Raw genomic sequence first — 26452 nt, forward strand, 5'->3', positions numbered from 1 at the left:
TTATGTATATTTTACCACAATTTAAAAAAAAATCTATTCCTATTGGAAACAAACACAAACAAAAAAAAAAGAAAAAGAAAAAGAAAAAGGAAAGAAAACCATTCTTAGCTTGTGAGTGGTACAAAAATAGACGGCAGGCTGGATTTGGCCCATGGGCTGTAACTTGCCAACATCAGTTGTAGATTGTCCCATTGAAGGAATAGACCATGATTTTATCTGTCTGTTCTATTGTGATAGGCATTTGGGAATGAACATGGTATGCAGTTCTCACACAAGGACATGACTTTGGTGACCTTTGTGTTTCTCTGCCTGTCCCTCCAACTGCGGTTTTTGGAATTATTCCCCAGGTAACCATCTCCGGGAGTCCCGCGGATGTGGGAAGGGAAGGCTGTTGAAAGAGGAGGCCCTGGAGCCTACCCTGGGGGCCTCCTCTTAGCCCCGGATGTGGGAAGGGAGGGCCAGGATGCCAAGGGGCTTAGCCAAGACAGGAAGCCCCACACCCAGAGGCCTTAAAGAGAAAGCTGAGGCAGGGGCAAAGGATGTATATTCCAGGATTCTGCCTGCAGAGTCCAAGGAGAGGGTAAGTGACAGGGGCCCCTGCCTCTGCCCAGAGCCTCAGCCAGGGAGCCTGGGCAAAGCTGGCCCTCCAGCCCTGTCCTCCATCGGGACCCAGGGCTCCAGGTCCCACACGCTCGGCGGGCCTGATCCCTCCCAGGCTGGGAAGGGGCTGACCCCACCGTGGGCCCCCTGGTTCTCTCTTGCAGCACCTGCAGGATGAAGGCTCTCCCCCTCCTCCTCGTCCCACTCCTGTGGCTGCTGGTGTGTGGCACGTCACTGTGTCCCATGGATGAAGCCCTCAATGAGAAGATCCAAGATGCCACCAGTTTCCTAAGTGAGGACCCTGACATCTGACCTCAGCAGGGGCCCCTCCAATTCCTGACATGGAGCAGACAAGAAGTGGCCCCGACCCCAGTCGCAGCTCCTGCCCGGCTCCACCCTTAACCGCAGCTCCAAACCCTCCTCCCTCCACAATGCCCACCTCAAGACAGAATCCTGGGAGGCGGTGAGCTCCCCTCCACCTGGGCTCTCCCCCAGGGCCCAGACCACCTGGGACCTCCCCAGGGGAGTTTTTGTGACCCCTTGCCTATGTCCAGACCACAGGGCCTGGGCAGCATAAGAATGGGGGAGGGGAAGCTTGGTCTCACAGTTACCCATCCCCCTCCACCACCCCGCAGTACTTGACGTAGTAAGGAGAGTTCGCCTGGACTGCCGGAGTGTCACCTCCAGGGGGGACCTGGTTACCTGCCCCTCAGGTGAGTACAGAACTCTCAGCTCTGTTCTCGGTACCCTGTAACCCCCTCCGCCACGTCCAGCCTCTATTTCTCTAAGACCATGGAGACCCAGTCTCTACTTCTAGAATGTTCTGGTCTGCACCCCCAGCCTTTTCCCTCCCCACAACTCCCGGACCCTATTTCCTCAGGACCCCGGTGTCCAGGTCCCCAACCGCCAGCGTCCCCACCACCCACGCATCCAGCTCCCATTCTCCAGTGTGAGGGCCTCCAGCCCCCTGGACCCCGAGGCCCGCAGCCTCTGGCTCGGAGCCCAAGCTCTCCCCACTCCTCGCTCCCACTGGCAGGCTTCGCTGTCACCGGCTGCACGTGTGGCTCTGCCTGTGGCTCGTGGGATGTTCGCGCCGAGACCACATGCCACTGCCAGTGCGCAGGCATGGACTGGACAGGAGCCCGCTGCTGTCGCCTGCAGGCCTAGTAGCCTAAAGCTGCACCTGCATACGGGATGGGCCTCGAGGGCGTGGCCAGCCTCAGAGGGGTGGGGTCATGCCCCGGAGGGGCGGGGCTAGAAATAAAGGCTGAGAAGAGGATGGAGAGGGCCTGGGCCCTGTGCTGTGTCTTCTGTGGGGTGAGGGAGACTGAGCTGGCGTCTCCAAAAAGAGCGAGGCGCGTAGTCACCAGAGGGAGTGGGGTGGGGGGACAACTGCGACTTTCTTCTGCCCCATTCCCCACTCCTCCCTTGTGGTCCCCCACTTCTACTTCTGAAAAAATGGGGACTTAACTTCCTCTAATGACACCCACACCCAAGGTTCGTGGCCACCTTCAGGAGGGGAAGGGAGTGTTACCTTTGAAGCCAACCTGTCGGTCACCCTAGCGTTTCGGACCTCCCAGGAAGTTGCTGGGTCATTCTTCCCCATTGCCCACAATGAGGCCTCCTCAGGGATCTGGGTCTGGACAGGGCAGGGACCCTCACCCACCCTATCCACGTGTGCTCCCGGGACTCAGGCCACCAGCAGCCCCTGGGTCAGGGTGCATCCCTGAGCCATCGGGGAGCCCAAAGCCCTGAGCCCCATCCCTCTCTCCTCACCTGCATCAGGGGACCCCCAAGGGGCAGACAAAGCTGGGTCATGAGCAGGAAGGAGTCTTCACAGGGGTCTGGGGAGAACTCCTACCTGATGCTACCTACATCACCAATTCACGTTTTCACATGCACAGGTGCAGTTTTGAGTAATTACAGCTCATGGTACGTACCTCTCATGAGCCCTCAAATATGAAAACACAGGGCAGGGGGCTTGTATCTTTGATGTATCTGGCTCTTAGAAAGAGCTTGGTAGATAGAAGGTGTTCGGGAAATGTCTGTTGAATAAATAACCACACACACGTGGCTACACCAACTAGGTGCGCACACTACATGCACATACGTAGTTACTCGTGGCCATGTGCACGCACAGTACAAAACCCAGTTACCATGGTTACACAGAGACACGCCGCCCACAGATACACACATGCCCACTGAACGGAGAGACCCAGGAACACACAGACACATGTATGCCTCAGACAGACTCTCATACTTCCAACATCAAGTCCCGCCCCCACCCCCATGACACCGGTCTCAGCCTGGAGTCAAAACCCTAGAAGGGAAATCCTCAGCACCACAGGGAGAGGGGCACAACCCAGGTGATTCAAGGTCTAGTTCCTGAGAATCCTAACCCAGGAGTCTTAAAAGCCAGTCCCTGAGAGATGCAGGCAGAGAATTCAGAATACTTGGTGCTCAATCTTAAAAGGGACCCCAGAGGTAAACATCACAGTCCCCAGCATACTCCTCAGGCTGGAGAATGGAGGACAGGGTGGAGTTCCAGCTTTCAAGATGTTTTGGACTCTCCTCCCACTGGCAACTACCCGCTATGATGTCTGATACTGGTGGCCATGAGCTGAGGTCACAAACACTCCTGGTGCCTGTGGCATCCACCCAGTCTCTGATCCAGGCATTCTCCTCCCACGTCCTTCATCCTAATCCCACTTCGGCCTTGGGGTTGGAGTGGGATCACTGATTCAGAAGTGTGTTAAGAACCAGAGGGGGTGAGTCGAGTACCTTGTCTAGCCTGTCCTTCACTGGCGTGAAGGGAGGAGCACTCCAGTGTCTCCAGACCCTGATGTGAATGCCCCCTTGTCTCCAAGACCCACAATTGTCCTTCTCTATGGACCCCAAGAAAGGCCTCTTCAGAGCGCTCAGTTCCAACAGTCACCCTCCTGTCCCAGAGCACAGACTTTGACAGGCAACCCCTCCCCCTTCTTAAGCCTCCTTCCTCTTTTGCCAAATGCCTGGCCCCTGTAGTAGCCAGACCCACGTCAAGCCAGCTGGAGCAAAAGCGAAAGGACATTTCTGGATTATGTAACTGAAAGGCCCAGGGTTAGAACAACAGATTCAAGTATGGCTGGATCCAGGGTCTCAAATGATGTGTCCAGGACCCTACTCCCTGTCAGGTCTGCTTTCCTCAGTGCTGGCTTCACTTTCAAGCAGGCTCTCTCTTGTCACAGCTCCAGGCCTACATCCTCACAGTCTTACGGCCGCAGGGTGAGGAGTGAGTGGGGGAAAGAGGATACCCTTTTTCCTGGTTAACCCACCAAGAGCCTCAGGACTAAATTTCATTGGTTGAGTCTGGCTCATGTTCCTGCCCCTGTGCCAAATTTTGGACTCTGACTGGCTGGGCTTGGATCCTATGCCCACCCTAAACCAATCCCTAGTTAGGACATATTTTCTTTCTTAAAAGAAAGCCGAGATAGTTACTCAGTGAAAGTCTGATCAGGCAACCTCAGGAGCCCTCTTAGGCCACTGTGACATGGTTGCTTGAGGGTCTCCAGTTTGGGGACTAACTTTTCCTCAAAGTCCAGAGGGCTGGGGCCTGGTCTCAGCCTCATCAGAGCCAGGGAAAGGTGTAATGCTGTGGCCCCGCTCCCTGTGCCTGTCCATCAGAGCAAAGCCAGTTCGCCACTGGCCCATCTCTTCTGTGACTGTTGGGCTGGGTGTGGGGTCACATTTCCCAGTAAGTGGAGTCTTTGTAAGACCAGATACAAGGGCTGGCATCTAACCACTATTAAATCAATCTTCCTTGAGCAGACAAGATTGGCAATGCTTTAGGAAAGAGAATGTTATCCTCACTGGATCTTGGGGACCATTCCAAAATTATCTAGAATTTAATCACACGTTTTAAATCTAAAACATACTCACTTCCTACACATAGAAAGTTTCAAACTTATTTTTTCCAAAGGGAGAGTAATGGAGCAGGACCCTATGGGGCCTTCCCAGGACAGACACCACCAACCCCTCAGTGTCCTCTGCCTGTCTCTTGTCTCTAGAAAAACTTTAGCCAAAAAAATACATTTAATCAAAGAAATGAAAAAATGCAGAAGCAAAGAGAAGCAGTCAAACAGGACAAAATAATAATAGTTTAGCCATGCAGCAAAGTCAAAGACCTTTACTTTCTCCTCGAGGGCTACAGATAAGATTCTGAGCCATATCCTCTGAGCCGTTTTACAGATACTAAAATGCCCACCACGTGGAAGAAGTTAAGTACACGATGACCAGAGTGTAGCCATGACATAAGCTGCTCCATCTTGCACAATTCTGAGAACTGGCCTCAAGGAAATGGGAACAAACTGAGCCTGAAAATGAAGATTAACTGCACTTAAAACAATCAAGATGGTGCTGATCAGACCGCCACGTGACCAATTTGAAGATGACTACAGTAAAAGAGCTACAAACTACTATGTATAAAATAGATAAGAAACAAGGGTGTATTGTACAGCGCAGAGTAATACAGCCATTATTTAGTAATAACTTTACATGGAGTATGATCTATAAAAGTATTGAATCACTATGCTGTACACCTGAAACTAATATAATATTATAAATCAACTATTCTTCAATTTTTAAAAATCCTGCCCTCCAAAACCATGATGCATTTCACATTATACTTCCATCAGAAGGCACTGCTCTAGATCTAAAGAGAAAATTCCCTGTATACTTGGTCTCATTTTTTTTTAATCCACAGTTTTCAAGGTCAGAGAGACAAAGAGAACTTCAAGACAGCTAGGCAGAGCGCAGACAGTGTGATGCCATGAATACGCATCGACCTGCAAATGAGGGTGACACACGTGCAGGCGGGCAGATTGTGACTGGGGGTGTTCAGGAGGGTGTGCATCAGTGTTCGTGTGTGGGACTCTGGGTAGGTGAGGAGATGTGTGGCTGAGTGTGAGTGGGTTTGCTTCCGGAGTTAGGTCAAGGTGAGGTCTGGCCTCAGTCCCACATGTGGGTGTGCAGTTTGGTGACCCTGTTGCCTCCTACCCGCGCTTCTCCTTCAAGGGATCTTGAAGAAGTAGAACTTCGCAGGGCGGGGCCGAGAGGGGGAACCGGGGCTAGGAACTGCCTCTGCCCTAAAAGGTAGGGCTTGGAGGCATCAAAGCTCTTCTCTTGAGAGCAAGAGATGGGAGGTTGAGGTTCATCCAGGTAGACACACACACACACACACCCACACACACACACACACCCACACACACACACACACACACACACACACAGAGCTTCCTGTAGATTTCCTGACCATCCCTTTTTTAAAACCATTATTTTTATTGAATACAATTGACAGATGGGGGAGGATATAACTCAAGTGGTAGAGTGCATGCTCAGCGTACACAAGGTCCTGGATTCAATCCCCAGTACCTCCTCTAAAAGTAGATAAATAAGTAAACCTAATTATCTCTCCCGCTAATAAACAGCAAAATTAAAAAAAAAAACTGACATATGACTGTTGTGTAAGTTTAACGTGTACAACGTGTTGATTTGATACATTTGTCTATTGCAATGTGATCGCCACCATAGTGTTAGTTAACACTTTAACCACAAGTTCCTGACTATTCCATTCCATTTCCGGGACTGTAGGCTCCTGTTCTTGGTCCTCCCTGAGACCTCTGGTCTCCTAAGACCCCTCTTGAGCCGGGGTGGAGGTGAGGATGCCCAAGATGAGGTGGGAGGGTCCTGCATCCCTGGAAAGAGGAGGCTGACCCCTCCTTTCTTCCCTCACCCCAACCCAGAGACTTCCTCATCCTTCCAGACACCTTCCGGTGGGTGGAGAATGAATACAGACAAATTGGTGGCCCGGGGAAAATGGAGACTGAGGAAATCTACATGAACCAGGTCAAGATGCAGGCAGAAGCCTTTAAAGACAAGAAACGGCGATCCCCAGACAACAAAGAAGGTTAGGCACCTCGCCCTGGAGAGGCAAGGGGAGAGGTCGAGAGGGAGAGGTTGGGATAGAAGAGATAAGGAGCTGAAAGTTGGGGCCAGAGGGTTCCTTCCCCTACCCAGAAAGTGTGTGTGTCTGTGTATCACCCAGACGGTCACACACACCCACTCCCCTTAATCAAGAAGCTGACCTTTATTCCCCACTCCCTGTCTTTACCCCCAGAAGTGTGTTGTGTGCAGGGTTCGGTGAACCCAGATGTCTGAGCCTCCTCTCCCACTCCCATCCCTGTCCCAGCGCTCCGGGCAGGCAGGTTTCCACAGCCCCTTCCACTGACCTGCTCACAGGTGCAGATGACCCTGCCTATGAGAATTTCACCTTGACCTTCAGAAATCGTGACCAGCCAAAGGGCAGTCATTCACCAGCCAAGAATAAGGGTGAGCAGCCACCCATGAGCCACATCCCATTGCCTGGGGAGGGACCTGCAGGAGAGCATTGCTGAGACAAGGGGCAGTGCATGGGGGTCAGGTCGATGGCGTGGTGTTGAGGCTTGTGTGTGACAGTGGTGGGGGTAGCTTTGTAGGTGATGATGATGGTGGTGGTGTGAATGGAAGAGCTGGGCGATGGTGAGTAAGTGACCGTGGTGGAGTGCATCGGGAAGGAATCACCCAGACAGAGCTGGTGAGGGTACTGATGAGGTCGGACAATGGGGACAGTGCCCGTAAATGGGCATTGATGCTGGTGGGTGTCAGTGAAGGATGGTAAGGAGGGGGGTGATGCTGATGGTGTTAGGGACCATTGCTGGTGGCTCTGGCCAGGCTGGCAGTGTCGTTGATGGCCAAAGCTGCTTATGGTATTGGGGACAGCACGTGTAGGTGACAGAGCTGTTGATGGTGTTAGTGCCAATGGTCCGAGTGGCGGTGTTGGGCCCTGGAGGTGACCTGTCCTGCCTCTGCCCCAGTCCCATCCCAGTCCAGGCCTCCCTTGGACTCTGCCCAGGGCCTCTATTCGTTGCACAGAGCCATGGTGAGCCTGTCCCTCCTCCTCGCCCTGTCCTGCGTCGTTCTCTTGGCCTTGGTCCTGATGAAGAGTGAGTGTTTCGAGTTTTTGGTGACTGGGGCAGGGGCCGGGGCAGTGTGGAGGGGTCCTCGGGAGCTGGGGAGGTCAAGTCTGCCTCCCAAGGCTGCAGAATTAGGGCGATTGGAGGGTTTTCCTTTTCCACCCCCATCCTGAACAGATTCCGAGATGTCCCAGGAGCTGCTGAACTTGAAAGGGGAGCTTCAGAATGGTGAGGGAGGACCTGGGCCTGGGTGGGGTAGGGAGGGGAGCGGCGACACAGACATCCCCACCCCACACCCTCAGTCTCCCTCTCAGCGCAGGGGTGCCTGGAGTTGCAGAAGGAGGCCTGGAGCACCCTCAATCAGAGCACCAGGATGGCAGTGCAGGGCATTAACACGCTGAAGAACAAGGTCCAGGAACAGAGCCAGAAACTCTTAAGAGGTGCCCTTACCGACCTCCACTGGGTGAACGTGTCTCTGTGCTCAGTGTTGGGCTGGGTGCTGGGGAGTTGGGGGATGGGGCAGTGGGGCCTCGCCCTCCCAAGAGCGCAGGATTTAGAAGGGTGATGGATTAGGGAGTATATAAATGCTGCTGGAAAACTCCAACTCCACGGGCTCTGTGGCACCCCAGCTTGGGGGTCAAACAGGGAGTTTCCAATAAAGGTGGCAAAGCCCCACCTCAGTTTTCTTCTGTCTCTCCCACCCCTAGCCATAAGTGAAACCAGGGCTAAGTTAGACGAAATCGAGATGCTGAAGATGCCAAATCCAAGTAAGTTGGAGCTGGGGAGGGAAGGGAGGAAGATGAGGGGTCCACCCCTGATCTGGCCCTAGATTCCCTTCTAAGAGTGGAATCTGCCTGACCTTGGGTTTCCACCCTTTACCCCTCACCCCCAACGCCGCAGACCCCTCATCTAAATCAATGAGAAGGCGTTGAAGCCCTGGCTGCAGCTGGGAGGACAAGATTGCATCCCTCAGTGAAGATGGAAGATGGGGGCCCCAGCCTGGTCCGAACCTGTCCTTCATCCCACGTGTAGAAAATCACATATCTTGGCAAATGAGTGTTGTGACATTACGTGTGTGTGTGCGCACATGTGTATGGGGGTAAGTAGTTCGGGGAGGGTGGGTATTTCAGTGTGTCCCACAGGAAGGCGCTATGGGTGAAGGTTGCAGGTGGGAGTCACACGCGTGTAGCATGGTGTGTGTGAGTGTAATGCATGTCACGGTGGGTGGCCGTGTCAGCAGCAACCACAGAGGTGTGTCACTGTGGGGTGTGGGTGTTGGTGCTACATGTTGTATGTGCCCATTTCATTGTCAGTATAAACACATGTGTGCCCTGCGGGATAAGTGTATAAACGTGTCACTGCCTGTGCCAACGTGAACAGGTGTGTGTCAACATGAGCATGCCTGATTATGTCACCGAGGGGGTTCAGAGCGTGTGCCCAGACGTGTCCATTTGTTTCTGCGCTCACTTTCCGTGATTCATGAAGATAAAGGCCAAAGGGAAAGCAAATGGCTTTCCAGTCTGTTATTGGTGTGGCTGGGAGGCTTCGGGACCTGGTCAGGGAGGGTCTGTAAGTGGTCAGACTTGGGAACTGGGGAAGGGCAGTGAACACGTGGACGTGATGCCAGGAACCCTGGGGCCCCAGGCGGTGTGAGAACACATTCCCCCAGTGGGCCCATGAACGTGTACCCAGGGAGGAGCTGAGCCCCTGCACCCTGAGTGTGTACCCATGAAGGTTTGGGGCCTGAGATGTACAAGGTCTTCCTAAGTGTACAAGGGCCCGCGGATGCGTATCTCTGAGTCTGTACCCACGGATGTGCCTGTGCTGGTGGGTGATTCTGTCCACAGAGCATGTATCCACGAGCACAGGTGCCGGTAAGTGTACTATGCCCACTGCTCAAGGCTGTACATCCCCTGAGAGAACACGTGCCCACGGGCATACATTTGTCCCTAAGGCAAGTGGACATGTGCACACAGGCATTGGTGTGTCTCTAAGACTAGTGAGCATGCGCATATGGCCATACATGTGCCCCTACAAGACAACGTGTACCCGAGGACATACATGTGCCCCTGAGACAGGTAGACATATGCTCAAGGACGCACATGTACCGATCGTCGAGCCTGTGCTCCTGAGCAGGTGACCACCCGTGCTACTGTCCCCCCGATCGTGGGCCAACCAAGGCCAGCGAGGCTCCTAACCGCCACGCCGCGTCCCTCGGTCGGGCCCCGCGGACACGCGCGCCCCCGTGCGGCCACTCTCCAGAATGACTGCGCGCGCCCCGCCCACACGCCCGTCCCGCTGCGGCGCCTGCGCATGCCGGGCCTTTTACGACGCCGTAAAGCAGCTCGGCCGAATCGCCGGCCGCAGTTCCCGGTAAGACCCCGCCCGCCACGACCCCTCCCGTTGCCGCGCCTTGTCCGCTCCCCGATCCCTCCCCGCGGGTCACTGGTCCTGGGTCAGGGTCTCGGCGTCCGTGATTCCCGATCAGCCAGCCTCGGCCCACCCCGGGGGACAGCGAGGAGGGTGGGCTCCTCCCCGGTCCCTCTGTCTGGTCTACGCCGGAGCCGAGGTCCCGGTCTTAACGCGGCTCAAGCTCACCAACCCCCATGGCAGCCCGGTGGAGGGGGTCTCAACATCCCCCCTTCCCATCTCGCGCGCTGGGCCCTCCCCATGTAGGCGGCTGTGCACCGGGGCAGGGGTGTCCTGCAGCTCCTGGGACTCCCCTCCCTCGCTGGTCCACTGGTCTTTCCGTCTCCCACGCAGACCTGGTTGGGGAGCTCAGCATGCCCAGACCATTCCCGCCTCTGGCCGGGTCCCTGCCTAGTGGGGGCGGGGTTCTCAGCTACCCCTCCTGATCCCACCCTTGGTGAATGGGAGGAGGGAGGATGTCTCTGCGCCCTTGGGATCCCCCCCATCCGCTGCCACCCCCATCGCAAAGCCACAGTGTGTCTCAGCACCCCCTTGGGGTTTTCTCCCAACAGGCCCCTTCCGGGGTTCTCCCGCCACCTACAGCTGTGGCTTCATGTTCTGGGATGGCGGGGAGCCAGGAGGGGGCGCCCTCTCCCTCTTGTTTCCCACTGTGCTGCTACCTTTCTGGGAGCAAGGGGGTGGGCTGCTCCCGACGCCTTCTCTGGCCCCGCTCCAGTTAGGGTTTTTGCTTTGTTTTATTTTGTTTTGTTTTGTTACAAACGCAGGCCCACTTAAAGAAGCACGCTTTGTGCATGACAAATCGGTGTTGCCAGAGGGCGCGGGTTTGGAACGATTCGCAGCACCTTCTCCTGGCTTGCCCTATATATCTTGCCGGCGCCCCACGCCCCCAACCCGCCTGGCCGTTGGTCTGAACAGACCTCCTACTCATTGGGTTTCTCTGGCTTTCCTCAGGGGAGAGGCAGAGAAGTTCTCTTTATCCTGGGAAGTCAGCGCTGTTGCTGCTGGAGCGCATGGTGGGGGCGGGGCAGTTGCCGCTGACCTCCTCGTCCCCTCCCTGCCCTAGGTCTGACGTCCCCCTTCCCAAGCACTAATTTTCTAGTTACTTGCACAGGTGGCGGAGAGGGTCGTGACGCTGATTTTAAAGCACGAGGATCACCTGGAACTCGAGGGTTGGGGGTGGTTTCCAGCGCCCCCTTCTGGTCCCCCTCTCGTCTCTCCTCACGTCTTCCCTCTCAATCCTCCTCCCTCCCAAACCCTCTCCTCGCCAAGGGTAGAAGCCTATTCCGTCTCCCGTTTGTCCGTCACTGGTTGCCCGTAATGGAGGTGGGCTTTACGCGCAGGTGGATGCCTCCTTGCCTTCCACTCGTCTCTTCCCACGTGGGAAGGCAGCGATGGAGCACACAAGGGAGGGGGACCCCCGGGGTTCTCCCGCCTCTGACCCCCACGTTTCCCGGTCTCCCCGCAGGGCGGCGGCGGCATGGAGGCGCGCTTCACGCGCGGGAAGTCGGCGCTGCTGGAGCGCGCGCTGGCCCGGCCGCGCACCGAGGTGAGCCTGAGCGCCTTCGCGCTGCTCTTCTCCGAGCTGGTGCAGCACTGCCAGAGCCGCGTCTTCTCGGTGGCCGAGCTGCAGGCGCGCCTGGCCGCGCTGGGCCGCCAGGTGGGCGCCCGCGTCCTGGACGCGCTGGTGGCTCGAGAAAAGGGTGCCCGGCGCGAAACCAAGGTGCTGGGCGCACTGCTGTTCGTTAAGGGCGCCGTGTGGAAGGCGCTCTTCGGCAAGGAGGCCGACAAGCTGGAGCAGGCCAACGACGACGCGCGCACCTTCTACATCATCGAGCGGGAGCCGCTCATCAACACCTATATCTCGGTGCCCAAGGAGAACAGCACGCTCAACTGCGCCAGCTTCACGGCGGGCATCGTGGAGGCGGTGCTCACGCACAGTGGCTTCCCCGCCAAGGTCACGGCGCACTGGCACAAGGGCACTACGCTCATGATCAAGTTCGAGGAGGCGGTCATCGCCCGAGACCGGGCCCTGGAGGGCCGCTGACCCCGCGGAGATAAAGGATGCTGAGCCGCCTTCCTGAGTGTGTCTTGTGTCTTGTGTGGGGGCCTCAGAGCCACTCAGCACCTTGCCCCAGGCCGATGTCTCAGGCTGGTAATGGAGGCCAAAGCCAAGCATGTTAATAACAGAGTAGGGAGGTGGGGGTGGGGAGGTGGGGGGGCGGATCTGACTCAGCTTGGGGGTTGGGGGAGGCCCAGGGCTTGTCAAGATAAATCTGGCTCAAGGGGCTACTGGAGTGGGGAGAACGCTGGCACTTTCTGGTATCACAGTTGGAGGCCATCCAAAGGCTGAAGTTGGTTGAGGGGGAGCAGCAGAGGTGGGTGGCCAGGAGTGGGGTATCCTGGTGGAGGGATCAAGCTAAGGGAGATGCCCTGAGACCTGGGGCTGGTGCACTTTTTGTGTAAAGGACCAGACAGTGGATGGTTTACACCCAGCAGTCTCTGACTGCTCTGTAGACAGCTGTAGGTTAAGGGATGGGTGTGGCTATATATCTAGAAAACAGGCAGAGAGTGGTTGTTTGTCAACTTTTTTTTTTTTTTTGGACACTTGTTAACTCAAAGTGTGGTCCAAGACCTCAGTATCCACATCCCCCGGAGGTTGTCAGAAATGAAGACCCTGAGGCCCACCTTAGGCTACCCACTCAGAGTCTGCCTTTACCAAGGTCCCCAGGACTTTCCTATGTGTCTGAGAAGCAGGTTTCAAGGGCATAGACTGTGTGCAAACTGGGGTGGCTGCCCCCCCACCCCGACCCTACTCCAGAGTTTCAGATTCTGCAGATCCGGGTGTGCCGGGGATTTGCATTTCTCACAAGTTCCTAGGAACTGCTGGGACTTCCCTGGCCACACTTTGAGAACCTCGCCTGAGGCACCTGGTTCTCAAGGGGAAATGAGTGGGCTCGCTGCAGAATCATCTGGGCGCCTAAAATAACTTGAAGTTAATTGCTAAACAGGCAATCAACCGGCGAACTTGTTTCTTGTTTTTAAAAAAAATAGAAGGTAAAAAATTACATTTCAGGCAAACCTTGCCCTTTTCCCCACCACCCTTGGTCCCTGGGCACTCCTCCCTCTCAAGGGAAGCCCTTCAGGACTTTTGCCGGGGAAACTTCTGCCAGTCCTCCCCGTCCCCACCCCCTAGGACCTGAATAAGTCTTTTGAAAAGGAACCTCAGGTGCTTTTGGCTGGGTCCGCCTCACTGCTAATGGGAAGGGCTTAAGGGTGGGGTGGGTGCAGCTTTTCAGCTCTCTGGAGGGCAGCCTGAGATGGGAAGGCAGGGGACGCTAGGCTTGGTCGAGGGCAGTTTCATCCCAGCAGGTGGTTGTCAGAACAAACCTCAGCGCATCGCAAAGGAGTCGTGGGTGTCAACTGGATAAATAAACTACTGAGCTCAAGCATGGAGACGATCAGGAAATGGCTGATCCGTCCACAGGCTGGGCAGTGAAGGATGCCAGAGAAATAGGGCAGGAGGGGAGGGGACACGGCTGGACCCCAAGGGAGGGGATGCGGGGGTCCCTTGGGATGCGAGCTGGGAGAGGAGGACCCAGGGTCTGCTGCTGTCTGCAGAGGGTGAGGAGGGACTTGTGGAGAAGGGAGAAGGTTTGGAACAAACCATAGGATTGTGGGGCCAGGGGGGTCAGGGAGAGGCTCCCATCACAGCAGCTCTGACTTGGGATGCTGGGGACCGAAGCCCCCAGACGGGTGGGGGGCAGTGAGGAGGACGCACCCAGCACTGGCCCGTGGGGAATGAGGCAAGCACAAGCCAAGATTCACAAGCCCGGAAAGAAAGTCACATGTTAAGGCAACAAATATTTATTGAGCACCTCCTGTGTGCCAGGCTCTGGGGACACAGCTGAGAACAAAACAAAGGCCCTTGCCCTCCTGAAACAAACAGATGAAGTAGATCATACATTCTGCTGAGAGAAGGGGGCCGCGATGAAAGTACAGGGGGGGTAAAAGGGATGGGGTGTCAGGAGGTGTCATTTTAAGTGGGATGGAGGGGAGCTCAGGACAGGCTTCACTGAGGAGCTGGAGGCAGCAGCATGTGCAAAGGCCCTGAGGTGGCAGTGAGCCTAAATGTTGAAGAAACGGTGAGGAGGCTGGGGTTGGGGGAGGTCGGGTGCGTGGAGGGGTTCTGCCATCACAAAGGACCCTGGAGAACTTTGTCTTTCTCTGAGCTGGGAAGACACTTCTGGGAAGTTTGGGGCAGTGAAGAGGGCGGCCAGGCTGATTGAAGATTGGGGCTACACAAAGGCCGTGGCAAGAGCGAGTAAGAAGTGGCTTGACTTCCTGAGCCCATGGCCTTTTCTTACGGGTTTGGAGGTGGGGTGGTGAGAGAAAGAGGTGGCGAGGGTGACCCCGTGCTGGCCTGAGTAACTAGGAGGCTGGGGCCGGAGCTTCTGCAAGGAGAGCCGGGGTGGGCAGCTGTGCACTGGCCTGGAGTTCTGAGGAGGTCTGGGGGAGACAAGTCTGGGGGTGGGGGGGTGGGGAGAGATAACAGGTCACTGGGGGTTCCAGCCCATGTTTCGCTCCAAGGGGCCAGCTCTGTCCCCGCCCCATCCTAAACCCCAGGGTACCCTCCCCAGCACCCCGTCCACATGGCTGGGGCTTGGCTTGGCCTGGCCCTTGACTCCCAGGTCCTGGGTGATCCAGTGTGAGTCTCTCCTCATGGGTTCCTCTTTCTCGAGTGGGCCCAAGAATCACGTGAGCACGTCCACCTCTTCCTTTTCTAGGCGAGGAACTGGGGGTGGGGTGGGCAGTGAGGCCCTTAACCATGGGCAGCCTGAGATCCGGGTCTGCCGCCTACGGACTCCCAGAGGTTGGGGGCGGACCTGTGCCAAGCCTGGGGCTGGTGCTGTCTGAGTAGGGACGGGGCCAGCACCTCAGGATCTGAACTGGCTGCCAGGTCATCTGGCCACCTCTCCACCAGCCTCTCCAGCCATCCCGCTTCTGGGCTGGGAACTAGGTTCAGGTGGTCCACTGTCCTGCCCAACTATATTCCTGGGGGTCTAGGGGTACTCTTTGCTCCACTGAACCCCATTCTTCATCTCTGGGCCCTGCTGAGTAAATGCTTATAATAAAGTAGGGGGGGAAAAGTGGGGATGTATGAACGCTACTTCAGTTCCACATACTCAGAGGTGTCCTCAGGCACCAGGAACTCCCAGCTCCCACGTTGCACACCTGGAGGCTAGAGCCAGTGAGGCCCCGAGGAGGGGCCAGTCCGAGGGGCCATCATCACCTCATGTTATTGACACGGGGCGGGCAGGGAGGACGGGTTGGCTGAGCTGGGGGTCTCTGTCCTTTGCTGCAGGACACACGCGCTGCATCAGGAGATGGTGAGGTGGAGGTGGAGGAAGAACGCAGGAGTCTGAAGTTTCCTCTGCAGCTCCCTGCAGGGCTGGGCTGCCAGGCACTGTGCCCCAGTGGGGAGGGGGCTTCTAACCTCCAGGCTTGCGGGTAGGGGTTCTCAAAGTGGGAACTCAGGTGGGAACTCCAGGCACTCGAGGGCAGGAAAGGGGTGATGGCCGCTGGGCTGAGGAGCAAGGGAAAAGCCCTCTGGAGTGTTGGCCAGAATCGGGGATGACTAGTCAGCTGCTTCTGTTGGGTTGGGAGGAGATGTCATCTGGACTCTTCAGCCACAAAAAGGGGCATCCAGGCCTTGGTTGGGGTCCTCAGTATCACAGGGTGGGCTAGGCTGTTCCCATATTTGAAGCGGGGGAGGGGTGCAGAGGGGTACACCCGGCGAGCAGGCAGGGGGCTGTCGGGGTCCACATCTTGGGGCACCTCCCAGGGGACCCAGGGCCGAGGGGGCAGAGCAGGAGGGAGCTCAGCATGTGGCCAGCCGGTCGCACACCCAGCCGTCCAGCCGGTTGTTGCAGAAGGCATCGTTCCACTGCCCAGAGACCTGCATCATCACGCAGTTCTCGCCCTGCCCCGCGTCGTTGGGCTCCCCTGGCTGCCAGTTGCTGAAAGAGAAGGATTCGGGGTCAGGAGATGGGGGAGAGGGAGGGCTCCCACTGCCTTCAGCCTCAATGTATCCCTCCAAGTCTGGGCCCTCCCCACACCATCCCTGGATTCCCACTCCAACTCCCTGCATCCTGGAGACACCCTCATCCCCCTCTTCTCCCCTTAGTCTGGACCTGCCTCCAAACCCTGACCATCTGCCTCGGCCCTGAGTCCCCTGGGATGTACCCCGAGATGTGGACCCTGACAGCCCCTGCCCCCTCTGCACCACTCCCCGACCTCGGCTGCAGTCCAGAAGCTCCCCAAGATGGCCTGGGGCACGTGCCCTCCAAATACCCTCTCCTCTCATCCCAGAAAGGCCCCCCCTCCCCCTTCCTCACCTATAGTTCAGGGGTTTCTTGTCCATCCAGATGAACTCCCCCTCAATGTCCAGGTCCCGGAGGCCAATCCAGGAGCCCCTCTTGTTAGCATGTTTGGTCAGGAAGTCCTGGGGAGCAGGACAGGGCTGGAGGGCTGGGGAGACGTGCCCGGGCCCCCCTCCCCAACACCACCGCCACCGCCACGAGCATCATCCAGGAGGTGGGGGTGGGATCTTCAGATCTCCCACCAGTGCGCCATCAGTGGAACCCAGACCCACCTGCTCCTCCTGGCTGTGGATGCTGACCAGCCGCCCGTGCAAGTTGCTGCAGGCAAAGCGGGCCTGGATCCATTTCTTGGCGCCCTCGCCGAAGTAGTAACACTTCCTTTGGAAACTGACCCACTTCTCAGGGCACGTGTTGCACGTGGAGCCTGGGGTGGAGGAGAGGCTGAGGGGGGCGGCTGTGGTGGGCGCTGTGGCAGGTACCATGGTGGGCACTGTGGCGGGGGCCGTGGTCAGCACTGTGGTGGGCACCGTGGCAGGGGCCGTGGTGGGCACCGTGGCGGGCACTGTGGTGGGCACCATGGCAGGGGTCATGGTGGGCACCGTGGCAGGCACTGTGGTGGGGGCCGTGGTCGGCACTGTGGTGGGCACCGTGGCAGGGGCTGTGGTGGGCACCATGGCGGGCACTGTGGTGGGGGCCGTGGTCGGCACTGTGGTGGGCACCGTGGCAGGGGCCGTGGTGGGCATCGTGGCGGGCACCGTGGTGGGCAGCATGGGTACCATGGGCAGGGTGGGTGGCAGCATCTCTCCGGGGGCCTGGGCTGAAAGCAGATCCACCCCAGAGCCTGACAGAGAGTCCCCCAGGCTGCCGTCTTCCCCGGAGATTTGCTGCTGACCATGAAAGACCAGCTCCACCCCAGAAGCACCTCAACTGCCTACGTCGTGAGCAGAACGGCAGGCACCACAACCACAAACACCCCTCGGCCGACAGCACTTCAACCACCAACACCATCACCATAAATATATTTGTGGCCTGCAACACCTTAGGCACCATCTGTCACCACACCACCAGCTCCATGGCCAGCAGCTCCTCAACCACCACTGTCAGTAATGCCTTGATCAGTAGCATCCCTGCGGATCCCCACAATGGCCAGCAACACCTCTCTACCACAACTCCACCTTAACCACGCCAGCCACATCTTAGTCACCAGTGCCCACAGCAGTGCTGACGTCAAGAGAGCCAGCACCACTTCCCCCATGACTGTCCCCACCAGAACCTCCTATAATATCCCTGGCCACCACCATCGTGGCCAGCACCCCCAGAACCAGCACTCTTGACCACTTTCTGGGAAACTGAAATGATTTCCTTCTAGTTGGTCAGGGGAGCCCGTGCACGTAGTGGGTGGGAGGAGACTGGAGGTCTGGGTACCCCCAACGGCCTCCATCAGGGGCCACCTTGTCTTTCTCTCCCCTCGCCCCTTCCCCAAGGAAACTCAGGTCCTGTCACCAGCACCAGCACTCCCAAGCGGGAGGTCAAACCCACTGTGGCTGCGTTGACTCGCTCGTGACTTAAAGTAGATTTGCTTCGAGTAATGTTCATGGAGGGCTCCTTGGCTTTGGGGGGATTTTTCTGAGGGGCCGGGGGCCTGCAGCAGTTTGAGAAACATCTCATATGTCAAAAAGTAGCCAGTGTGTGGCCCCCGGGGGAGTAGCATTAAAACACAAAGAGAGCATCTCTGGTCCCTTCAAGGAAACTTGGGGGATGGTGCCCTGGCTGGGTGTCATGTGGTCACTGTGACAGAGCCAGCAGAGCCAGGCTCAGACCCCGGGACATGGGGCCAGACTTGGCGATGGGGAACTCAAGGACTGAGTGGGAATCAGAAAGTGACCTGTCCAAGTGAGCCCGATCCAGGCTCCCCCTCTCCCCAAGAGGAGCAAAGTGGGGTTTCTTGCTGGGATTCCCACGACCACACCAGGTCCCAGGAGACAGCACTCCTCCACACCAAGCAGAGATCCTTCCTCTTCTCTGACCTGGTTGGGGCAGCTGGGGCTTCCCAGGGGTGGAAGGTCAAAACTCAAGGGTGCAGCTAGGATAGGGGGAGCGGGGAGGGACTTCAGGGCTGTAACACCCAAATTCCACCCCAGGTTAAAGGCACAGCAATCGACTATCTGCTCTTTCTGCAGTCCGCTGGCCTGCTGGGGACACCCCCACAACCCTCGTAACTTGCCAGCATTGCCTCCATCAGTGCCACCCCTGGGGAAGACGCCGTGGTCCCCAGTGTCCCCACTGCTGCAGGGGTGACCCCCCTCCGGCCCCCTGGCTGGGTCGGGCAATCCTCCGGGAGGGCTGTGGCCAAGGGCGTCCTCCCCACGGCTGTCTGCTGAGCGGAGACGGCAGAGGAGAGATCAGGGAAGAGAACCCAGCGATGGTGGGACAGCTTTTACTCGGAGGAGAAAAAAGTGTGGGAGTCCCCCACCCAGGCCGGGGGAGGGGACTGTTGGAATCTGAAAGGGCTTACTCGTGTGGCCCCCGTCAGCCCTGACACACACGTCAGCACAGATCCATCCACGTCCTCATGCACACACCTCTACTGCACGTTGGAACACACCCGCGTTGTCACACGTGTGCACAACACCCCCGCCGGCATGGACGCACACACTCACCGTTGGACTCGCGCAGCTCTACCCACAGCTTCTGTATCTCCTCCTGCAGTCTTTCCAGGGACTCCAAGGCCATGCGTCTCTCGTTCATATCTTGAGTGGTTGGGTTGTTGGTGGGGGGGGCAGGAAGCAGGGACAAAGTGCTTTTACTTTGGGAGGCACAAGAGCAGGCAGACCTCCCTGGCCCCCCACCTTCCCGCTGCCCCTCCCAAGGCTCACTCAGAGATTTCAGGTTGCTCAGATCAGCACGAAGACCATCCAGGTTCTGGAAGAGCTCAAACTCTGGGGGGGGGGGGGGCGGGGAGCAGGACTGGTGTCAGGGATGATGCCTGTGGGGCTGAGTCCCCCAGCCTGGCCCCCAGCTCCACAGCCCCCCTATCCCCGCCCCAATTCTCACCCTGAGATTCCATTCTCTTCTGTTCAGCTTGGATCCTCTCCATATTCTGCAACATCTGGGCAGCTGGTCACAGGGGAGGGGCTCAGTGGGAGGCAAGTTCTCAGACTCGCCCCCACCAACCCCCCTTGGCCTGAGTCTTTAGGGTCAGCTGCTCACTGCGCAGTTCGTAGTGGTCTAGAGCCCGGTCCCATCTGCTCACCCATCCCCACCTCCTCTCCTTTCCCTGGACCCTGAGCTGAGCTCACTCACCCTGGGATTTCTGAGCCATCTCGTCACCCTTGTGTCTTTCCAAGTCCTTGGAGACCTGAGTGACTGGGGCAGTGGGAGAGAAGGCACGTGTCCTTGGGAACCAGGAAGGCAGGTCCCTGAATCTCCGCTACGCCAACCCCAAGTGCAGGTGCCCCCCAACTCACAGGGTCACAATGGCCACAGTTTTTGTTTTTAATTTCTGAGGCACAAGTATTTGTTTCATTGAGCAGATACTGCATTTTTTACAAATCGAAGGTTTGTGGCAACCAGGTGTTAAGCAAGTCTTTCAGCGCCATTTTTCCAACAGCAGTTGCTCCCTTTGGGTCTCTGTGTCACATTTTAGTAATTTTTGCAATGTCTCAAACTTTTTCATTATGATTATATTTGCTATGGCGATCTTTGATGTTACTCCTGAAATTCTTTCAGGGAACCATGAACCACGCCCATAGAAGATGCTGAACTTAATCAATGAAAGTTCAGGCAGTTCCCCGTCTCCCTCCCTCCCTCGGGCCTCCCCAGTCCCCGAGACACAGCAGCATTGAAATTAGGCCAATGAATAGCCCTACTGTGGCCTCTAAGTGTCCAAGTGAGAGGGAGAGTCGGACGTCTCTCACTTGAAATCAAAAGCTAAAAAGTGATGAAGCCAAGTGAGGAGGGCAGGCCCAAAGCCGAGAGAGGCTGAAGGCTGGGTCTCTTGTGCCAAACAATCAAGTTGTGAAGGCAAGGGGAAAGTTCTTGAAGGAAGTTAAGAAGGCTGCTCCGGTAAAAACAGGAAGGCTAAGGAAGTGAAAGCCTCAGAGTTGAGGTGGAGGAAGTTGGAGCGGTCTGGGCAGAAAGTCAAACCAGCCACAAAACTCCCTCAAGCCAAAGCCTCATCCAGAGCCAGGCCCGAACTCTCCTCTGTTCTTTGAAGGCTGAGAGAGGAGGGGAAGCTGCAGAAGAAAAGTGTGAAGCCAGCAGAGGTTGGTGCACGAGCTTTAAGGAAAGAAGCCGTCTCCTTAACAGGAAAGTCAAGGGGAAGCGGCAAGGGCTGACGTTTACCTGATGATCATTCAGACAATCTAGCTAAGATAATAAACAGAGGTGGCTACATAAACAAGAGATTTTTCACTGTAGAAGAAACAGCCTTCTATTATTGGAAGAAGATGCCATTGAGGGCATCCATAGCTAGAAAGAAGTCAATGACTGGCTTCCAAGCTTCAACGGACAGGCTGACTCTCTTGTTCGCGGCCAGTGCAGCCGGGGCCTTGCAGTTGAAGCCACTGCTCATTTACCTCCCCGAGTCCTAGCGCCCTTCAGAACGATGCTAAATCTACTCTGCCCGTGCTCTATAAATGGAACAACAAAGCCCGGAAGAAGCACATCTATTTCCAACACGGTTTACTGAGTATTTTAAGCCCGAGATTGAGACCTGCTGCTCAGAAAAAAAGTTTCCTTTCAAAATATGACTGCTCATCGACCATGCACCTGGTCACCCCAGAGCCCTGACGGAGACGGACGGTGAGACTCTCGTGGTTTCCACGCCTGCTCACACGACATCCATTCTGCAGCCCGGGGATCAAGGAGTCATCTCCACTTTCAAGTCTTATTATTAAGAAAATCCTTAAGAAAGACGTTTCATAAGGCTGTAGCTGCCACAGGTCATGATTCCTCTGATGGATCTGGGCAAAGTCATCTGAGAACCTTCTGGAAAGGGTTCACCATTCTCGATGCTACTAAGAACATTTGTGAGTCATGGGAAGAGGTCCGGATATCAGCATTAACAGGAACTGGGAAGAAGTTGATTCCAACCCTCGCGGGTGACTTTGAGGGTTTCAAGACCTCAGTGGAGGAAGTCACTGCAGATGCAGAAGAAACAGCAAGAGAACTAGAATTCGAAGTGAAGCCTGCTTCTGGTTACCAAAAGGGACGGTGGGGGGAGAGATAAATTAGGGGTTTGGGATTAACAGATACACACTACTATAAATACAAAATAGATAAACAACAAGGTCGTACTGTATAGCACAGGGAACTATATTCAATAGCTTGTAAAAACCTATACTGAAAAAGACTATGAGAAGGCAGATACACGTATGTGTGCAACGGAGTCACTATGCTGCACACCAGAAACTAACACAACGTTACAAAGCCGCTATAATTCACTCTAAAAAAAAAAAAAAGTGGAGCCTGAAGATGTGACCAAACAGCTGTCATCTCAGGATAAAGCTCTAACAGATGAGGAGCTGCTTCTTAAGGGGGAGCAAAGACAGTGGTTTCTGGAGACAGAATCTACGCGTGGTGCAGACGCTGTGCAGATTGTTGAAAACGACAACCACAGATTTCGAACAGCGGATACACTTTGCTGATGAAGCGGCAGCAGGGGCTGAGAGGGTGGACTCCAATTTTGAAAGAAGTTCTGTGGATAAGATGTTATAAAACAGCACTGCAGGCTACAGAGTAGTTGTTCATAAAAGGAAGAGTCCGTCGATGTGGCCGACTTCATAGTTGTCTGATTTTAAGAAATTGCCGCAGCCACCCCAACCTTCAGCGACCATCCCCCTGGTCAGTCAGCCACCGCCAAGGCCAGACCCTCCGCCAGCAAACAGATTACTGCTCGCTGATCATGCTTAGCATCCTTTTTCTTAGTAATAGAGTATTTTAAAATTAAGATACGTACACTTTTTAGACTAATGCTATTGCACATGGTGTAACGTAAACATAACTTTTATATGTACTGGGAAACCAGAGTATTCGTGCAGCTCGCTTTTACTGAGACGCTGGCTTTATTCTGGACCAAACCTGCAATATCTCCGAGGTCTGCCTGTACTCGGGAAAGGGCAGGCAAGGATAGAATGAACGTGTGGACCCTTCCCTGACCCAGAATTAAACAGGAAAGCAGCAGGCATTTCTTAAAAGCTCACTGGACTCGATTCTGAAAGTCTTGGCTAAAATTCTGCCCATTTTACTGGCAAGGAAGCTGAGGCACGGAGCTTTTACATAACACCCCACTAGGCACCTCTCAGAGCCCTCGCCTCCAAGAGTCTCTGGGTTTTTACCCCCCCCGGAGGTGGGCACAGACTGACCCTCCATTCCTGGGGGGAAACTGGAGCCAGCTCCTCACCCCACATCCCACAGCACTGAGTGGCTGAGGCAGGACCACAGCCTAGTGTCTCACCCACCCCACCCCTTGGTTCCTCCATACCGTTCCGGGCAGCATTCTCTTCCAGCTGTTTCAGATTTCGTAGAGTGTCCCAATCTGGGGAGGAGGGGAGAAGAGGAGGGGGGAGGAAGTATGTTTCAAGTGCCCTCATCCTTCTACACCCCACCTGCCAGCTGGGGATGGAGGCCATGGGTACACCATGTGGGAGGTGCCCGAAGGATGGGTACTGGGCCAGGGCACAGGGCTCTCAAGGGTGGGTGGAACGAGCATGGGAAGGGGATGGTGGGGTCACGATGGGAGACAGGATGGGGAAATTGGGCTCTGAGGGGTCTGTTGGGCTCCCCAGGATCTGAGGGTGGGGGGATCTGGGAGGGAACACAAGAGGGAGGCTGTGTGGGGCTGGGGGTGTCCTCACGCCACAGGAGAAGCAGAGTCAGCAGCCCGGCCCACAGAGCTGCAGTCACCAGCCCCACCAGCGCCAGCTGTATCCCCTTCCTACAGCACCGCCGCCTTCTGGTAAATTTTGAGAAGTCTGCTGGGAGTTGGGTGAGTGACAAGGGGCGCGGTGTGAGGCTGGGCTCCAGCTCTGCCATCTTTCTGTCACCCACAGCCCCAGAGTCCTGGGAGCACATCCAGAGCCCACACTGAAGCAGAGGGTCTCAGTGGACCCCCAGCCTCCTCTGTACACTTTCCCAACATGCTGCTTTCATATCCATCAGCAACTCCCCCCTTTGTCTGTCCATCTCTGCATCTGGGCACCTCTGAGTCTGTCCCTCTGCCCATCCAGCCCAATGTCAGCCGCTCCTTCTGCCCACATTCCAGTGGCCTGACCCAGGGCCAGGTCACTGTCCAGAGAGACAGGTCTGGGGCCAGGAGCTGAGATCCCTTCTCCACGGGCCTCCTCCTCAGGTGGTGGGCCCCTACCTAGCTCTCACCTGTGGCCCTCCTCCCCCGGAGGGATTCAGTTACCCCACCCCCACCCAGTGCTTGGTCCCCAGCCCCACCTCTGGAAGACTGGGTCCCCCTTCCCTCCTGACCCCAGCCCTCACCCTGATGCCTGTGCCCTACTCTGAACTTCCCTAGACATGAGACACTGGGTCTCAGACCTTCTCCGTATCAGAGCTCTTCCCTCACTCCCACTCTGGGGTCCCCCAGGGCTCTACCTTGATGCCTCAGTGCGGGCCCGGGCCCCCTCCCCTCAGCCTGGCCGTGAGGAGTCATCCTGCTGAATTCCACTTGTTCTGAGTCCCCTTCCACATGGGCTTCTCTCTACTGGGCTCCTAGTGCACCCATTGGAGCTGTTTTGTTGTCATGAGGGGGTTGAGTCAGGGAAGGGAGGGGCCCACTGCTTCCTTCGCCTGACTGGCTCTGTGCCAGGGAAGGCCAGTCTGGGCTCACCTCCCTCCCAGGCTGGGTTTTTGCTAGAAATTTACTTTTCTTCCCAGAGAGGTTCCCAGGAGCCCTTCTCCTCTCCTGGGGGGAGGTAGGAGGTCAGGGTTCTTGCGTTTGCCAGAGTCGGCTTTAGAGAGTTCTCTCACCTGAGAATGAACTTTCCTCCATGGCAGCGCTGCTTGGACTCTCCAAGGGACTCACCACCTGTCAAGGCAGCTCGTTTGCCAGGCACAGTCGCCGCTCTGGCTTGGATCTGGGTTCTAACGAGGGTTGGGGTTAGGGTGAGATGTCAGGCCCTAGTTACCGGCACAGGACAGCATCTTGGACTTGAGGAGCTCAGTGGCCACTGGCCAGTTTTGTTTGGTCCACAGGTGGGAGTCAAGGTTGCAGTTAACTGGGGGATGCAGCTGGGGTGGAGGGTCAGAGGCCAGAGACCAGAGGTGGGCACCCCAGAGGCCATCACAGGTGAGGTATAAAGCAGGTGCTCAATCAATGTGTGATCTTGGCAAGTAGCTGAACCTCAAAACCAATTTCTTCAGCCATAAAATGACAATATTAATAATACCTACACTGTAGTGCGATGATCTGCTCTACATGAATGTCTGAAGTGCTTTGAACAAGGCCTGGGACATTGTAAGGACTCCCACATCATCAGGTCTTGTTAACTATTCCTGCCTGTACCACCTCCCCCAGGACTCAACCTTTCTGAGCCTCAGTATTCCCCTCTGTAAAATGGAGGTGATGATGGAACCCAAACCGTGAGGCCTGGGTAGGACCAAATGAGATAAGGATGTACATGAGGCTTTTGACAGTGCTGCACACAGTGGGTCTTCAGATCCTCAATGTCTGTCAAGCATCTGCTCTGTGCCAGGTCGAGTGGGGAAATGCAGACTGTCACCCAGACCCCAGCTTCCTCCTCTGCGTCTTTAAAATCTCTTGACTTTGAAACGCCTACTAGGTGCCATAGACTGTGGGCTTCGGGGTCAGACAAGCCTTGTGGTCACCAACTGTCCTCCTGCTGGGTGACTATGGGCAAGTTGCTTGCCCTCTCTGAGTCTCAGAGAAATGGAGACGAGGGGCAGCCAGGCTCTGATTAACAGCAGCTCCAATTGGGTCCTTCTCCATTCTGGAGGAGGCCAGAGGTGTCATCATCCAGACACACCTGAGCCCAAGCTGGGCAGACCTGGGGCTGAGTGCTAGCTTCTCCCTGGACAAGTGACTCAGTTTGCTCATCTGTAAACTGGGGGTGAGCGACTGTGCTGACTCCACAATGCAGAATGATGTGGTGTGCGAAGTCCTGGCATACAGTAGGTGCTCAGTAGATCTACAGGTGGGGTATTAGGTGAACTGAGGTACAGAGAGGGTAATTTGTTCATATCACTCCGTAGTGGGACTGGGACTTGAACCCATGATGTGAGAGCCTATCTGCTTCACCACTGGGGGACACGGCCTCCTGGTAGGTGTCTGCTGGTGAGGGCCAGGGCAGCAGTGTCCCGAAGCCCGCTCATCTTTCTAACGTGAGGGTTCCCGACTCTGCTTGCAGCCTTCCGTGGCTCTCCAGGGTCCTGCAGGATCAGCCCCCAGTGCATCCGCCAAGATCACCTTTTCTGCTCAGTCATGCCAATCGGCTGGTTTTCACTTCCCCAGACTAAGTCCCTGCACACCTGGCAATCCTGTCCATGCCTGTCCACTGCCCGCCGCCTCTCTGTCCCGCAGACCTCCTCCTAGTCACCCCTCGAGACTCGGCCCAGAGGTCACTTCTTGCAGGAAGACTTTGATGTCTGCTTCCCATTGCCAGCTCGCTCTTCTCTCTCTCTCTTTCTCTCTCTGTCTGTCTCTCTCACTCCCTCACACACACACACACGCACACTCACATACAGAGTCACATGTGCACACACACTTACAAACCTGTTCACACACAGTCACGCACTCAGAGGCACAGACACACAGACACACAGCCATACCACATCACGCACTCACTTGAGTTTTGAGCAGGCCGCTCTTCTCCTGGTCCGCTGGGGCCAGCTGGAGAGGCCGGCAGGGGCCACAGGCTGCGGTGAGGGGTTGAACTCGGTGAGGCACTTTCTTATGAAAGTGGACTCACCCACCCACTGCTTCTATTTTCACAGACCTAATTAAGGGCTTGCCACCCGGATAACCACGTTTCACACATGGCCTCCTTCGATGCTCCGCACAACCTGGTGAAGTCTGTGCCACGA

The 26452-nt window shown here is 56.1% G+C and overlaps 4 protein-coding genes across 11 annotated transcripts; 3 read left to right on the forward strand and 1 right to left on the reverse strand.

Moving 5' to 3' along the window:
• The first annotated feature begins 446 nt into the window (after positions 1 to 446).
• Positions 447 to 1872, forward strand: RETN (resistin). Its single transcript, XM_064479584.1, has 4 exons — positions 447 to 580; positions 765 to 892; positions 1236 to 1313; positions 1637 to 1872. The coding sequence occupies exons 1-4, from the start codon at positions 540 to 542 to the stop codon at positions 1765 to 1767; spliced, it is 378 nt and encodes a 125-aa protein (XP_064335654.1). The 5' UTR covers positions 447 to 539; the 3' UTR covers positions 1768 to 1872.
• A 4358-nt stretch (positions 1873 to 6230) lies between these two features.
• Positions 6231 to 9097, forward strand: MCEMP1 (mast cell expressed membrane protein 1). Its single transcript, XM_010978248.3, has 8 exons — positions 6231 to 6293; positions 6401 to 6544; positions 6877 to 6966; positions 7491 to 7619; positions 7767 to 7817; positions 7892 to 8029; positions 8297 to 8356; positions 8490 to 9097. Exons 2-8 carry the CDS (start codon positions 6454 to 6456, stop codon positions 8519 to 8521), a joined length of 591 nt encoding a protein of 196 aa, XP_010976550.1. The 5' UTR covers positions 6231 to 6293; positions 6401 to 6453; the 3' UTR covers positions 8522 to 9097.
• Positions 9098 to 9234: 137 nt separating this feature from the next.
• Positions 9235 to 12093, forward strand: TRAPPC5 (trafficking protein particle complex subunit 5). Its single transcript, XM_010978251.3, has 2 exons — positions 9235 to 9962; positions 11485 to 12093. Exons 1-2 carry the CDS (start codon positions 9903 to 9905, stop codon positions 12061 to 12063), a joined length of 639 nt encoding a protein of 212 aa, XP_010976553.3. The 5' UTR covers positions 9235 to 9902; the 3' UTR covers positions 12064 to 12093.
• Positions 12094 to 13867: 1774 nt separating this feature from the next.
• On the reverse strand, positions 13868 to 26333 carry FCER2 (Fc epsilon receptor II). 8 transcript variants are annotated; one of them, XM_064479841.1, is made up of 12 exons: positions 26214 to 26333; positions 24380 to 24493; positions 23257 to 23373; positions 22884 to 22937; positions 19703 to 19765; positions 19454 to 19516; positions 19276 to 19338; positions 19060 to 19149; positions 18624 to 18773; positions 16672 to 17216; positions 16415 to 16521; positions 13868 to 16036 (listed from the first exon to the last, which is right to left on the reverse strand). In XM_064479841.1, exons 2-12 carry the CDS (start codon positions 24399 to 24401, stop codon positions 15898 to 15900), a joined length of 1413 nt encoding a protein of 470 aa, XP_064335911.1. In that variant the 5' UTR covers positions 24402 to 24493; positions 26214 to 26333; the 3' UTR covers positions 13868 to 15897. The 8 variants fall into 8 exon arrangements, with proteins under 8 accessions (XP_064335911.1, XP_064335910.1, XP_031292970.2 ...); XM_064479840.1 differs by having other exon boundaries at positions 23257 to 23376; XM_031437110.2 differs by lacking the exon at positions 18624 to 18773 and having other exon boundaries at positions 16672 to 16823.
• Positions 26334 to 26452: the final 119 nt, after the last annotated feature.

The sequence above is a fragment of the Camelus dromedarius genome, chromosome 27 (genome assembly GCF_036321535.1).
Source record: "Camelus dromedarius isolate mCamDro1 chromosome 27, mCamDro1.pat, whole genome shotgun sequence".
NCBI classification, from domain to species: domain Eukaryota; kingdom Metazoa; phylum Chordata; class Mammalia; order Artiodactyla; family Camelidae; genus Camelus; species Camelus dromedarius.

Excerpts from the sequence above, each read along its gene's own strand:
- MCEMP1 (XM_010978248.3), top strand. The coding sequence starts at position 6,454 with ATGGAGACTGAGGAAATCTACATGAACCAGGTCAAGATGCAGGCAGAA. Across the intron at positions 7,818-7,891 it reads GAAAGGGGAGCTTCAGAATG|TCTCCCTCTCAGCGCAGGGG; the intron begins GTGAGGGAGGAC and ends CCACACCCTCAG. Across the intron at positions 8,030-8,296 it reads GAGCCAGAAACTCTTAAGAG|CCATAAGTGAAACCAGGGCT; the intron begins GTGCCCTTACCG and ends TCCCACCCCTAG.
- TRAPPC5 (XM_010978251.3), top strand. The coding sequence starts at position 9,903 with ATGCCGGGCCTTTTACGACGCCGTAAAGCAGCTCGGCCGAATCGCCGG. Across the intron at positions 9,963-11,484 it reads ATCGCCGGCCGCAGTTCCCG|GGCGGCGGCGGCATGGAGGC; the intron begins GTAAGACCCCGC and ends GTCTCCCCGCAG.
- RETN (XM_064479584.1), top strand. The coding sequence starts at position 540 with ATGTATATTCCAGGATTCTGCCTGCAGAGTCCAAGGAGAGG. Across the intron at positions 581-764 it reads CTGCAGAGTCCAAGGAGAGG|CACCTGCAGGATGAAGGCTC; the intron begins GTAAGTGACAGG and ends TCTCTCTTGCAG. Across the intron at positions 893-1,235 it reads AGATGCCACCAGTTTCCTAA|TACTTGACGTAGTAAGGAGA; the intron begins GTGAGGACCCTG and ends ACCACCCCGCAG.
- FCER2 (XM_064479837.1), bottom strand. The coding sequence starts at position 24,062 with ATGACTCCTCACGGCCAGGCTGAGGGGAGGGGGCCCGGGCCCGCACTG. Across the intron at positions 22,938-23,256 it reads GACTCTGCTTCTCCTGTGGC|ATTGGGACACTCTACGAAAT; the intron begins GTGAGGACACCC and ends CCTCCTCCCCAG. Across the intron at positions 16,037-16,414 it reads AAGAAACCCCTGAACTATAG|CAACTGGCAGCCAGGGGAGC; the intron begins GTGAGGAAGGGG and ends CTTCTCTTTCAG.